General features: G+C 45.4%; 1 protein-coding gene across 2 annotated transcripts in view; it reads left to right on the forward strand.

Moving 5' to 3' along the window:
* Positions 1-203: 203 nt before the first annotated feature.
* Positions 204-15,198, forward strand: part of SORCS1 (sortilin related VPS10 domain containing receptor 1) — a 265,256-nt gene continuing 250,261 nt past the window's right edge. Inside the window, exon 1 of one of the 2 annotated variants that reach the window (XM_033065652.2) lies at positions 204-1,599. In XM_033065652.2, the coding sequence (XP_032921543.1) occupies positions 964-1,599 (636 nt within the window). In that variant the 5' untranslated portion in view covers positions 204-963. The remainder of the gene's footprint in view (positions 1,600-15,198) is intronic. The other variant, XM_033065653.1, reaches the window with a different exon arrangement.

The raw sequence follows: 15,198 nt of genomic DNA on the forward strand, positions 1-15,198 counted from the left end.
GCAGTGAGGCACAAGCGGAGGAGGGAGCAGAGGGGCAGCAATGCGACTTTCCCTCTGTGAAAGCAAGCCCAGGTGCCTGTTCTGAGCAACTCCAGTGCACTTACATCAGTCACGGGAGGAGGGAGAAAGAAAGGGTTAATTCAGAGCCTGCTCAGACATTTAAGGCCACTTAATTAATCGAATTAAAACATTTCCTCTGGGAAGACTATACACACACGCATGTACTGTTCCTTCACTTTGCACATCTGCTTCCAGTCCACGTGTGGAGGTTTGAGAATGCTGGGCAGCAGGCTTTAGGGGCTTGAACTGATGGGAAGCACAGGGGAGGAAGGGATCGGATGAAAGGAGTTTAAAAGTTGGGGCAAGTCCGTCTTTGGAGCGTGTGTGAGGGAGGGGGAGTGAGCAACCAGCCACTCACGACACAGGCACGGGGCGTCCTGCGGGGCGGCTGCGGGAGGAGTGTGATGCAGGAGCGGCGAAGGGAGAGGGAGCAGAGAGAGAGCGAGCGGGAGAGGAGCGAGCTGCGACTTCCACAGAGGCAGCCGGGAGAAACCACCAGCCAGGATTTGCTCCTCTCTCTCTCCCTCTCTCTCTGATTTCAAATCAGCTCCTCCCCCGTGTGGTTGTGGCTTTGCCTTCCATCACAAGCCTGATCAGCGACACCAGTCTTGGGGGAAAGAAAAAAAAAAAAAAGAAAAAAAAAAGAAAGAAAAAAGAGGGAAAGAAAAAGAGACAAAAGGAAAAAGTGCAAAAGAAGAAAAAGGAAATAAGAGGAGGAAAAAAGAGGTGGGAAGGAAGTAATCTCCTCTACCCCTCGGCTGCATCTTGCACAGAAGAGTCTGAAACTTTACGTGGAGTTGTCGCCGTGTTTACCCCGCGGCGGCTGAGTCGGCAGCGCCCGGCTCCCTCGCTCCTGCGCTCTCCCTGCTCCTTCTCCCTCGCTCTCATCAGCAGTCGGCAGCGATGGAAAAAGTTGCTGGCTGGTACCCAGGCTGGCACGTTGCTCTCCTGTACTGGACATGGCTTTTCCTCCTCACTTACGGCTTTAGCAGCGCAGAAATAACTTGCAGATCCTGCCGTCCCCAGCTGCAGCCGCAGCAGCAGCCGCAGCAGGGATTACTGATGCACTTGAGGACCGACAGAGGAGAAAAGGAGCAAAGGATGTTCCCCGGGGAGAAGGGAGGTGAGAGAGGGCGAGAGGACGATGCCGGGCTGCAAGCGACCATCGCCCCTGCTCCCGCGGGGCCGAAATTCAGCGGCTGGGAGACACGGCGAGCGACGAGGCAGCCGGAGAAAGTGGCCGGGGAGCGCCGTCCCCGAGCGGCAGCGGCGGCTCGGGCCGAGGAGCGACCCCGGCAGGGCCCGGTGGGGCCGGGCTCGCTCCGGGCGGGCTCGGAGCGGCGGCGCTGGGGCCGCAGCCCGCGGGGCTCGGCGGGGCCGGGGCCGGGCCCGGGCGGCGCCGCGGGGCGGGAGCCGGGGGACGGCGGCGCCGCCCGCTTCGGGCTGGAGGAGCTGCGCCTGGCCAGCACCACCTTCGCCCTGGCCGGAGACTCGGCGCACAACCAGGCCATGGTGCACTGGTCCGGCCACAACAGCAGCGTGAGTACCGCGGGCGGCGGCGGCTCCTCCGTGCTTGCCTTATTGCCCCTTCTCCCCCTTTTTTTCCTTTCCCCCACCCCGTGTGTGTGTAATCGCGGGTGGGGGGTACTGGGTTTTTCTTCTTCGAAGGGGATTTTGCGCCTCCGGGCGCCGGGGATTGGCTTCGCTTAGCAGTGTGCAGTGGGGCAGAAGGGCTTCAAAAGGGCCATTCTTCGGGAGTAGAAAAACTTTCCGCTACCCGCCCGCCCGCTGAGCTCATCCCCCTCCCGGCCCCCTCGGCCCGAGCAGATCCAGCGCTGTTGTCCAGCGCTGCCCCGCCCGCGGAAGGGTCTGTGTCGGGGATGCGCCTTCGCACCCAGCCTTGTCCCCAGGAAAACCCTCGCGGGCAGCCTGGGAGGCGCAGCTGGAAGGATGCCCAGGGAAAACCCCTCTGCTGCTGCTTCTCCTCCTCCTGCCAGCTGTGGGGGCCCCCGTCAGTCCGAGGGCTCATCCTCAGGCTCTGCTGATGTGGAGATGCTGGAGGGCTTCAGGACTTTGAGGTGTCTCTGTGTAGGGGGATAGAGCTGCTTTTCGCCTCTTGTCACCGAGGTGTTAAACAGGAGAGTTCTTGTTTCCTCCTCATAACCTGCATGTGTCTCAGGGATAGCACCGGAACACCTCTGACTTGAGCCAAGCAGAATAAAACTGGCCAGAGAAGTAAGCAACTGATTTCCAGGCTGAAGCCCTGGTCATGACATCAAAGTTAAGTTGGGCACTGTATCCCTCCAGCCTCTGCTGCCGTGGTACCTGGAGCTGAGGGCTGAGACCCAGGGAAGGCAAGGGTGAATTGCTTGGAGTGCCTTTCTGCCTGCCCTTAACTCTGCTTGTGGAGCAGCAGAAGTGAAGGGATCTGTCTGTCCGGATTCCCCAACTTTGCCTCTTAGAGACACCCAGCAGAATGCTAATGAGAGAGAAAGGGATGCCACCACTGTGGGACTGTTGCCCATGCAAGCTCCCAGGAGGAACGGGGACTCAGGCTCTCCTCTAAGGAGTCTGCAGCTGTAATGCCAGAAGGTTTCTCGCTGCTTGGCAGAAATCTTTGGCCTCCTTCTCAGCTTTTAGTACTAGGAGACTGATAACATTTTGAAATGATAGTCTAGTCATTATGAATTCCTTTTGGTATAGATTGTACTGAGCTACTCAATTTAGAACTGCGGCGGATGTCGTAAGGACCTCACTGTGGGGTTCAGCCCTAGTTAATTGGGACATGGTTTTATGGTCTCATCAGGAAGTTTTTAATCAAGTAATTGACAGGGGAATAGTTGTCATTTCCATTTTGAAGGACTTTCTTCTTTCTTCACAACTCAGCTAAACTATTCTTAAATAGTTGTGTGAACAGAGGGTGCCTTGTAGGAGCTCAGGTCTGTTCACACAAATTGAATTGAGGCTGACACTGGTTTCAAGTGACCCATTTGCTGAGAAAGAAGATTCTGATATAAAAAGTCATCCAGCAGGCAGCAGTTTCTCTGATCTGCCACTGCAATTATATTTCACCTGTACATTTTTCAAGACACATCTATTGTTATATATGTGTTTAGGTACACATATATTTGTGTATGTGTTTCTGCCCACTGTGGTGGTGTGGGCTGTTGTTGTCAGGGACTGATTTACTTTCTCTGTGTGTTGGTGTACACACGTTTTCAGGGAGATGTGGGGAAACATTTTGCAACTGTCTTTCCCAAAGAGCTGCAGGTTGTGCAGGGATGTTATGTTACAATGCAGAGAGTTGCACTGTGTACAGGGATGTTATGTTACAATGCAAAGAGTTGCACTGTGTACAGGGGTGTTATGTTACAATGCAAAGAGTTGCATTATGTACAGGGATGTTATGTTACAATGCAGAGAGTTGCATTATGTACAGGGATGTTATGTTACAATGCAGAGAGTTGCATTATGTACAGGGATGTTATGTTACAATGCAAAGAGTTGCATTGTGTACAGGGGTGTTATGTTACAATGCAGAGAGTTGCATTATGTACAGGGATGTTATGTTACAATGCAAAGAGTTACATTGTGTACAGGGGTGTTATGTTACAATGCAAAGAGTTGCATTGTGTGCAGGGATGTTACGTTACAATGCAAAGAGTTGCATTGTGTGCAGGGATGTTACGTTACAATGCAAAGAGTTGCATTGTGTACAGGGCTGTTATGTTACAATGCAAAGAGTTACATTGTGTACAGGGATGTTTTGCTCCCCCACTTCACTGTGGGGGCTCTGGCAGTGCTGCTCGGTGTCGTGCTGTGCTTGCAGCCCCCTCACAACACTGACTGCAGCTGGGCCCCAGCAGGACTTGGGTGCACAACAGGCTTGTCCAGGCACAGCTGAAGCATTGCTGTGTGTTCTGGAGGAAGCCCAAAGTGGCACCGACCAATGGTCTCTGTGTGGAGGTTTTGGATACCCATCAGTGATGGAGTTGGGAGTGGGATGGGCTTGGGGTGAAACACTTCATTTAGGGTACAGCACACATAGTTTTGCCTGTATGGGGATTGCAGAAGATCTCCATGTGCTGCTTGTGAGGATGCTGTGTAACCCCAGTGCCCTGTCTGCACTCCAAGAGCAGCAGCTGCTGGCTTCCTGCTGGAGTTTCCATGCTGTGGCACAGGGATGCAACACACCTCTTCTCGTTTTCATTCTTACGTGCTCTGGAAGTGCTGCTGTCAAACAACTTTTGCCTTTTCCCAGACAGAGGGGCAGTGTGAAGAAGATCATACTTCACAGTATCTGTGTGAGTAAAGGAAAAAACAAAAGTAAAGCTCAAAATATTTGAAATCCTGTTAGGTGGGAAAACTGTAAAATTAGAAGTATTGTCACCATCAAGTTTTTGTATTGAGCAGAACCTTATCCTATCATCCTCACTGTGGTTCCTTGTACCCTTATTTTGGTAGTGGTGGGGATATAATTGCAAATCTGCTGTGGAAGAGAAAGAACTGATTTCTGCATGGGATTGTTCTGGGTGTTTGCACCTTCTCTCAGGCTTGGCTGTGATTTTGTATTGAGTGTGTACACCACTAAACTGATGGCATTTTGCTCTGAATTTGCTGTATGCTAAGCCACAGGTACAGCAAGAATAATAAATAATAGTACAAGTTGTCCAAGTTTAACTCCATCAACATAAATTGTTTTAGACCAGTGCTTATCTTGGCCCTTGATTTTAAGTACTCCCTGGACAGCTTGCTCTCCAGATCCACATTCATATCCAGACACTTGGAGCATGCTCTGCTCATCTGTAGCAACACAGTTCACATATTCTCTAATCTCTCCTGTTCAGCAGGAGTTCCCCAGAGGAGAGCATAGGTGTAGCAAGCCTGGCTTGTCAAGTGACTGATGAGGATGAAATCAGGAGTGTATCCAGTGTTGTATTAAAATCCAGGTGGGCCTCAGGCTTTCTCTGACTCCTGTGGAGGTGAAGCCACACAAAGCTGTCCTGCATCTCCACAATCCTGAACTCTTTCAGTCTGCAGGACAGAGAATAGTGGCTGCAGCAAAAGTGGGTACTGGAAAAGGTTTTGGTTGCACTGAGTGCCAGACTGTCTGGGATGTTCCAAGGTGTTAACTAGCCCAAGCCAGCACCATGCATGAAATCATTCTGACAATAATATAAGAACTTGGACTGTTGAGTCTGTAAATGGGTCCTGGCAGTATACTTACCTGCATTGATACATCCTGAGCATCTTTCCACTGGCCCCTATAAAACTGGAGTAAAATATCATATGACCTGAAATTTTTCTCAAATCTCTGCTACAAGATACACAAGTGAGATCTCCTGCCTTTTTGCACCTCTGAGAAATGTCATCAATGGTGTGGAAGTTGGCAGGTTTCCTAGCTCATGGAGATAACAAACGTGTTGCTGATGCAGTGTATCCTGACACTGTAGGTTTGGAATCTCTATAGCTCCCTTAAGGCAATGCTATAGACTAGGGGAAAAGAGCTAGCAGAGATTTATGTGTGGAACTAAAAGAGAGACCTGGTTCTAATGGAGAGAAGCAAGTCTCTGGGTGATGTCCATAATGAGCTTTTCGGATAGAGATGCTTTTCAGAGCTTACAAAAAAATGTTCTGTCCGAAGCTGGCTTGGAGCAAGATCAGTGCCTTATTTGTTAATTTGAAAGTATTCTGGAGAAAGAGGAAAAAAGTTGGAGGAGGTTGAAAGGTAAGGGAGATTGAGTGAGTACCTTGGTGCTACAGCTGGTGCTTTAATGTGGTGCTGTGAAGGAAAGCAGCATGGGTTTCACAGTCATTTATTATAATAGCAGTTTACTGTTGCCTTGCACTGGACAAAGTGCTCTCCTGGATGTTGGTGTAGATCTCAAACTCTGTGGCAAAGAATTTGAGCATGTACTTGGCTTTGTATCTGGGGATTGGCTTTTACTTGAGCATGATACTTTTAAACAGCTGGTTCAAGCTGATGTGATTTACATGGTTAGAAGGACAAAGCTGAGCTTCTGTGCATCCTCTACAGCAGCAGATCCTCAGCAGACTGATGGAGACGGTGGTGGAGCTGGGAGTAGATGCAAAACAACCATGGTCAGACAGGTTTTATATTCCATTCACAGCAGAAGATCGATACAGCTCAAGGATCCAGTGCAGGATGAAGCCTGCAAGGAAATCATTGCTCTTGTCAGGTGATTACACCAGACAGCAGGGGAAGAGTTAGGTTTCTTGTGGGAGAGCTTTTAGGCAAGATGAGACTCTGCATTAGGTATTGCTTGTGAGATGTTACTTAATGTTACTGACAGGACAACCAGGGCACAGTAAGGCAGAATAACAGTGCACCTATATATTTCCAGTACACTGTATTTCGTCCTGGACAAGGTAATTGTGAATAAACTGTTGTTGGATTTTCAGCTGAAGTGTTCAGACCTACTTTGTAAATGAGGAATTTCAAGAATGGCACATAGTACTGCATCCAACAGCCATGACTGATCAAACTACAAACATGTACAAACAGCTGGGGGTCCATCACAGTTCTATTCTTCACCCTTCTACTGCCTTCATCCTTTTTGGGTAGCTGTTCCAAGCCTTTTTCTCCTGACTGTTGGAAACATCTCTGATTTCTGTTCTAATGTTGCCATTGGGCAATTTAGATTAATTTTTTCTTCCACTTGTGTTTGTTCCTTTTAATTCATTTTCCCTCCCTGGCACTTACATTCCATGGAATTATTTTACAGGCAGTGATGATATTCCCTTTCAGCCCCTGGTTTGCTAAATCAAGCAAGCACTCTTCTTTCTGTATCTGCTTGTACAAGAGGTTGTGGAGGGTGAACTCTGAATTTCTAGAGGAGTCAGGTTCCTGAGAACTCGAATTTGAATTTGATTTTTGCTTTTGATGAATGAAGTTGATAACAAACACATTCTTTTTCACAAGTGAGGCAGTAAAGGCCAAAGTACCTTAAATTGCCAGTGTTCTGTTCAGTCCAGAATGGGGGACCATAACCAAAATGGTTTTTTTTTGCATCTCACTTGGAGACTTTGCCCAAATGCCATGTTCATGCAAGGGGATGTGTATGACAGCCTCTGCCTTTCTCTTGCTGGCAGAGCTGTGGCTCCAAAGTAAAACTCTCAGGGGTGCCAGGATCATCCCATGAGTGACCAGCATTTTGTTTTATGATGCTGTGATAGCCCATGCTCCCTTCCTCCCGTGGCTCCCTATAAAGGAGGGATTTTAAGGTAATGAATATGGATGTGGAGCCCAGAGCCAGATCTCAGAGAGACCCAGGGTGGGGAATGACCCCAGTGTCAGTTTCTTTGTATTGAGATTGATTCCTGGGGTGCTGAAAACAGCTCCCAAAAAAGACTCATGCAAGGAGGATGTTGGCATTAATATAATTCAGTGAGACGGAGTCTGTATTATTTCCACACTACAAGAATATATAATAGTATTAAGAGTATAATGCACCGGATGCTGAGATTGTTTCAGGCTAATCTCTTGCTAGAGCTACTGAGAATATATTTTGGAAGGGCTGAATAAAACCTGAGGAAACAAAAATGGGAATTTAAACCAGGAAAAAAAATCAAATCAAATTAAAATATTGCTAAAAGTCCCTTCTTTCAAATTTTTGTCTTCTTGATTATATTTAGTAATGTTGGATAATAAAATACTTCACATCCATTCTAGATATGGAATCTCCTCTAAATTTCCTGTAACTGAGTAGGACTTTATTCCTTTAACCAGAGGGCTTTTTTGGTATTTATTTTCTTGCATGTGTGTGTGTGTTTGATTTTTCAGAAAAATGATTCAGCAACCATAGTCTTTCTTTCTTCTGTGTTGCAGTCCATCACTAAATCTATTTCTTGACTGGATAAAACACAGGCTTTTCATATACAGAATATGAAATAGGATACATGGGAAATTGTTAATAAGAAGAGCCCTGCTCTGAGAGAAAGCAGAAAGTGAAAGAGAATCTGTGAGGACTAGAAGAAAGGCTTGTCATTGTGTGATGCTGGTCTCTGAAAGAGTTTGGGAGGTGGTGAGGAGCTTCTGCCACTGACAGGTGGGATATGCAAATCCCATCACAAGGGGAGATTAAGGAGAATAATGGAAGAGCTCTGACAGTTGCAACTGGCATTCATGCAATATCGAGGGGCTATAAACTCTGTAAAGCAATCGGGTTATAGCTTTCCATCTTCTTAATACAGTACTTTGTAATAGAAAATGGGTTTCTCCCTTTCCTCCTGGCTTCAGATAAACCCTTTGTATTTCCCTAACCTGGCGACCATGGTGGAGTCAGTCCAGAGGGAGAAGCAAGGAGGTCAGGAGTCCTTAATTCATTCTGGGGGGGTTAGAGAGCCATTCAGTTGTGTCACAGCTTTACATGGGAAGGGCTGCAAGGTCAGTGTTGGCCTTGGACAATCTCACATCCTCTGGGCCTTTCATACTGTATCAGAGTGAACACAGCCCTTGTGTTGTGCAGAGCTCCAGTGAGGCAAATGAACCTGCCCCATTAAAGACCTCTTTCTCTGGAAAATGCTGTTGTAGCTTGGCCAGAGCATTTTGTAGGTTCAGTGAGTTTCCTTTGATTCAAAGGCTCCTGAGAAATAGCCCTCAGCCAGCCCAAATCGTGAAAGTTTAAATGCAACATTGTTTTGTTTTGAATCAGGCAGCATTTTTGGAACAGATTTCCAATTCTTATATTCTATATTTAAAACTGATCCAATGATGAAAAAACCTTGATTCAGTATGCAGGACAGAGGCATCTGGTGCCACCTGAGATGGCATTACCTCTGGCTGCTGCTTCACAGGGTGAGGGCATCCTGTGGGAACTGTGTCCTACCAATGTCCAGCTATGGGAATTGCAGAGCATCTCAAACTGTTCTTGCCTATATTTAGGTAACTGCTGTTATCTTAAAAGCTTTGTGTACTGGACCCTGTTCATCCAGATGCAAAGCTGCATTCAGGTTTACATTTCCAAGGAGGAAAAAAAATTAAGACTGACACAAGGTGCTTTTTTCCCCTCAATTATTTTTTTATACCTGGCCAGCAAACCAAAAAATCAATGACTCCCACAGCACTAATTGACATTTCTGTGTTAAATGAAAATGGACCTTGATTCCAATTCAAATGGCAGCACTGGGTGATAGAGTAATTATTTTGGAATTTTAAATGCATATAAAAGTTGATGCAGTAAAATGATTTTTGTGCCACTTGGAATTTTTTTTGGCTCTGTCTTAAATCAAACAACAGTAAACGTAAGAGCCCTTAATCCCTAATTCTCAGTGCTGGTAACACAATAACACTTTTACTTAGTACTGTACTTTCTCTCCTTGGGGGACATAAAAGAAAAGTACTTTCAGAAGGAACAGGATATTTTAAGATATGTCCTAAAATGTAATTCCTTCCTTTTAGAGGGTCTGTAAGAACTTAATTTAACCTCCCATCGTGTCCCTCAGGGGGAAGGGATGTTCTCCTGTGCCTGCAGTGGCTGTTGGAGCTGCCTCTGGACTGCCCTGTGCTGCCCTGCAGGGACGTGCTCAGGTCAGCTGTGCTGAGTGCCCTGGTGTGGGACAGGGTGGGCAGGAGCTTGAGGAAACAGGTGGAGGTGTCGATGGAAGCAGGAGGGAAGCTGCACATTTTTCAACCCCAGCTGTGGGGGATGTCAATGCAAGCCCCCCCAAACTGGGACAGGACTCCAGTGCGTTCTCCTCCTGCCCTGTCTGGGGCAGAACTGCTGCTGCAGGGGCAGGAAGGTCGAGGGAGAACCTTGTGATTTTTCCTGTGGGGGAAACTCAGGGATAGCCCCTTCATCTTGTGTGGGCTTTTGGGATGGAAACTGTTTCCCTACAAATGGGAAGCTCTTGGGAACTCACAGCAGCAGCTCCCAACCCCGTGTCAGTGCTCACATCCTACCTGCATGAGGTTTGAGATCACCTTTGCTGGTGATCATGGAAGGGCAGCAGTGCCATGGGCTCTTGCAGATAATTTCCATGCACTTCTTCAGGAGGAAGTGAAAAGCTCTTTAGAAAACCTCAGGCTATATAGATAACCCAACAGAGATACCCCATGTCTTTTCTCAAATGTTTCTCTTCTCCCCCTGCCCATTCTTACCTCCCCCACCAAATTTAAGGTGGAGAAAATAATTCAAGGGAAATATTTTATATAACAAATGTAGGCATGTTTTTATCTCCATAAATTGTCCCCACTCATTATGTGATTTTCTCAGTTTCACTTTTTTTATGGGGAGATGAAGTAATCATAAAGTTCCTAATTCAGAAAGCAGTGAGAAATTCCTCACTAATGTGGGAATGGATGCCATTTAATCGTTTGGACTTTGCCAGGAAATTTTTTCTTTTAACAACGAAGTATAATTTCAGTAGATGAAAGAAGTCATATGCTCCCTTACCGTGTGTGTCACTGGGTCAGTTTAAATCTTTCTGTAAAGAAACAGCTTAATGTGCCCTTTCTTGGTCAAAAATGGTGCCAGTACCTTTCACTGAATATTTTCTGAAAACACACATAGGAAAAGTGAATTGCATTGAATATTCAAATAAGCACTTGAGAACGTTATTAAGCATTTACTTATAGGTAAGTGTAAATACATTTTTCTGGTGTAAAAGTAATATTTATGCTGAATATCAAGCTCTATATGCAAAAGAACATGATACAGAAAATTAGTTTGCTTTCCATTGCTTTCAATTCAGTTTTCCAATTAAAAAATACATTCCTGTAGATGAAAGATAAAATCTTGAAATTAATCATTATTGGAATCATATTCAAATTTTGGAAATAGTTATCTGCAAATAAAAGTGAGATCTTACCTTGATTGAAACTTTAGAATAGTTTTTTTGGGTGTTTTTTTTGGTTTTTTTAAATTTTTTTTTTCAATAGTGCAGATTAAAGAGTTTATTAAGAGATGCACCAGCAAAACAGGAGATGCATTGAACTTAATTTTCAAAATGCACAGGTCCATGGTGAAATGCTACCATGTTAGAGAAGTCTGGGGAGTGATTGTTCCCTGAGATGTTACTCTGGCTGAGAACTGGACCATGGGGAGAGACTGCACTACCCCTTCTCCATCTGTGCTCATGTTCCCACATACCCCTCAGTATATGAAGAGTGACAGAACCTGGGCTAGAGATGGGAAGAGAACAGATCTGGTCTACATAGATCTGGATCCAGTGACCTCGTGTCATTACAGATGAGCTGATGAAGTTTAGCAGTAAATATTTAGGATATTGTAGCTGAAGGATGCTTTGATGCAGATCTGTGTGTTTGTTTCAGTAACAAATGACTGTTTAATTCTGTATCCCTGAAAACAAAAAAGGAAACAAAAATAAATGAAAATATTCTCCAGCTCATCTTTTGCATGAAAAGCTTCCAGTTTGGTGTTTCCTTCCATTTTATTTTCAACTTTTTTTAAGATGACATGTTATCTTTCTTTTTTCTCCAGAAACTTGTCATCCACTCCAAAATAATTAATTTTAAAGTTGCTAAAGGAGTGAATGTGGTTGATTCCAGCTGTTTGATACTCCAGTCTGTGCCTGTGCCTGTGGCCAGGGCATGATGGCAGGGCCCTGCCATCCCAGCTGTGATGGAGGGAGTTGGACCATGGACCTCTACGAGAGCTGAGGAAAGGAGGCCCAGCTCTGCACTCCTGTGCCATGCACCAGGCTCCACCAGGCTCCTGGCATCATTTTTTCCCTCCTAAACACTAGGTTCAGCAATGGCTGAAATCCCTGTTACTTTCATGATGCTGCAGGCTGGGATCCCATCAGATAGAGAGAGATTCAGCAGCTCCCATGGCTCCCTCTCCCATGGGAACGTGAGTTCTTCCTCCCTGCAAATGTGTGCTGCATCCTCCTCCTCCTCCTCATCAGCCACCCACAGCCCTGTCTGTTGATGCTGTTGCCTGGAGACCACCCTGTGATGGACAGCTTGGAGGGAAGTGATGATTAAACAACCTGAACTGGCTTCTGAAAGCAGCCATCGTCATTGTAATGTGACAGGCAGTGACAGCTCAGACAGCAACACACTCTGAGTGTGATTCCTGACAAAAAGGATAAACAGTAAACACACGAGGAGAGAGCTGCACACACCTGTGTGTAGGTGTGCGGGTGCTGATGCTTCCCCGTGCTGCAGAAGGGCTGGGGAAGGCAAGTGTTTATTAATGAAGGGTGAGCACAACCCTAATCTCTGTCGTGATGGACAGGGCAGCCTGCACTGGGGCTGTCAGACACAGCTCCTCGGGCAGCAACTGAGCAGGATCCTGCAGGTGTGGGCAGCAGGGGGCTGCAGGGCCAGCAGGAGGAACTCTGCTGGCAGAGGGCAACACCTGGAGCCTGCAGCATGAGGGGGGTGGTCCTGCTGTGTCCACCTGCCTATCCCTCCCTGCCTGCCAGCTGGACATGTGCAGGCACAAGGATGCAGTGCTTGTCTGTACACAAGGTATAGATACACACAGGATGCACTGAAGCAAACAACATTCATCCTGATGGTTGGTCTCATCTGTTTTCAGAAAGAAATTGAATGTTTCTGGTGCTTCTCACTTGCTTCTCAATATCTCCTTTTAGTTTTGTCCCAAGCAGAATTGTTTTGTGCTGCTGTCCTGCCCTGTTTGGGTGTTGGTCCCTTCCAGCCCTCCTTGGGAAGCAGATCTGTCTTGGTAGTTTTATTCCACTGTGTTTTCACCACAGCAAACAGTGGAGGTGAAATACTGCTTCAGTGCAAGTGAACATTACATTTCTTTTAAAGCAGCATTAACCAAAGTAATTCTGATGTTTCCTAGAACTTCTAAGGTGATGTTAAGTGCTACAAATATTTCCAGGAAATGTTTGTGCTCAGGATTATCTGCCTGTGCTTTGATGGCTAAGCATGTCCTTTTTAGATTGCTGTCAGTGTCTGTCCTGGGTACAGCAGCACCAATTTTCTTCAGTGCTATTCACGTTCTTAGGCAGGCTTATCTGAGGGATGGCTTTAAAGTGAAATAAGAAAACAAACCCCAAACTACTTTCCAAAGGTCCTTCCAAAAAGACTTAAGAGATCACCAGTGTTCCTGTCAGGCTGAAAGAGAAATGCACAAAGAGAAGAAAATTTCATTGCCTGCCTTGCTCTATCCTTTCCATATCTCCTATCTCCATTGCATCTGGCACCCTCTCAGGATGAAGTAGTTGAGGAGAAATGTGGAGTCTGTGCCTTTTCCACTCACATAAATCAGTATTCATCTAAGCCAAGAACTGCTTTGAGGCAAGCAGAAGAATCCATCTCTATTCCTTTCTGACACCGAGGTATTGGAAGGCCAGGCAGAAAGAGTAATTTCTGAGAAATCTTGCATTTGGCAAGGTGAATTTTGGTGAAAAACAAACTTTTATGAGCAAGTAGGGGAAAGAAATACTTTGAGAAATTTTATGAGGAGCAGAGAATATTGTACAAAAGAATCAGCATCTCATTATAAAATGTTACTCAGGAAACCTGCACTTAATCCTTTATATAGAGATCATTTTGTTTAAATAAGGACATATGTGAAGATTGCTGCTGGAGAGAGTTCAGAGAAGAGAAAAGATGTCTGTAATTTTGGGCTTCTGCTTAAATATATGGCATTGTGTGGTTGATGTCTGAACTGGGATGACACAAGACAAATTAAATTTTAACTCATTAGTAAATTTTCCTCCTAACAAGCTACTCAGATGATCCAGAAATACATTATGCAGTAGCAGCTGCTAGGAGATGAAAATATTTCATTGTAGCAATAGATGGTATAATGAAGGATGGGGAATGAATGCAGTAGCACAGCAAGGACAGAAGAAGATAGATGACACATAGTTTTAAATATTCACCCTTTGTGTTGAGTTTACACAGCACAGATGACGTCAGTAAATTGAAAACACCACTGAGACACATAAGTTATTAAATCCTAATATTAGAGCCACTTGGGGAAAGAAAGTTGTCAGGGGGAAGAAAGTTGTCAGAAGAATTTTCTGTTAGAAAATACAGTTAGTCAAAATCAGAAAATTTCTTGGAGGTATGTCATTTTCAGTGACATTTTCTACAGTAAAATATCAACCAAAATTGTCTGCATTCTGATAGTGTCAAGCTGTAGTGAGAAATCTTGCCAATTGACTTGCTTTGGCACCATGATAATGACAGCATGGTGGACACATCTTCTAAACCAAATCTGTAAGAGTAAATGTAAAGTTCCTTGTTCCTCTGTCCTCTTTACCCTCACTTCTGGTATTGGACTTTTTGTATTTTTGGGCCCTGTGTATTCAAAGCTGTATTTTTCTGTCCTGGAGAGATTTGGTTTCCATCTGTCTTCTCTTTGCTGAGTCTCCTCATTTGCACGGAGGGCATCACCAAAGGATTTCAGCTGAAGTTCTTTGGGCACTGAAGGTGCTGCAGGGAGGCAAGGCAGAGGGTAGTCTCAAAGGCTCTCTATGTGTTTGAAATTAATCTTTAGTGTTCTGACATTATAGAAAGTAAATGCTTTGGTGTTATTGACTATCAGGTGAAAAATATTTACTGATACTCATGGGAAATTTAATGATCTTGCCTTTCCCGCTTGGTACTGAAACCAAGCATTAGCCTGCCTGAATTCCTCAGAACAGAAATGTTGGCTTCTGACACATTCAGATGGAGAATGTAGCTAGGAAGGTGGTTTTAAAATTAATCTTGGCAATATTTTGCCATAAGATGATCTTTGTTGGCTGCTATAAAGTTATGGTGACGGGAACTTGAATATCAGATATTGCTTTTTGTTCCTGAAACAGTCTTAGCTTTTCCTGAAGCTCTGTGGAAAATCAGAAGTGTGGCAGCTTCACCATTTGTTAACTAGAACAGAAACTCAAGGGGAGAATGAATTGCAAGAGAAACATTTTTGAAAGCCCAAATAGCTGTTTTTCTCCCCTCTGACCCCTTCCCCTGCTGAGCAGATTGACAGCCCAGATCCCAAGGTGTGCAATTTCCACTCGAGCAGGAGCCTCCTCAAGGTGTCAATCGCTGTCAACGTTTCAGTGTGGAACAAGGAGATGTCTCCTCCCTGTTAATTGCAAATGCTGCACGATGTTTCTTTTTCAAGCACGGAAATGCTTTAAAGACAAATATTTGATTCCTGGTGTAAAGAACTGCCTCAG

Source organism: Catharus ustulatus, chromosome 8 (genome assembly GCF_009819885.2).
Source record: "Catharus ustulatus isolate bCatUst1 chromosome 8, bCatUst1.pri.v2, whole genome shotgun sequence".
Taxonomy (NCBI): Eukaryota; Metazoa; Chordata; class Aves; order Passeriformes; family Turdidae; genus Catharus; species Catharus ustulatus.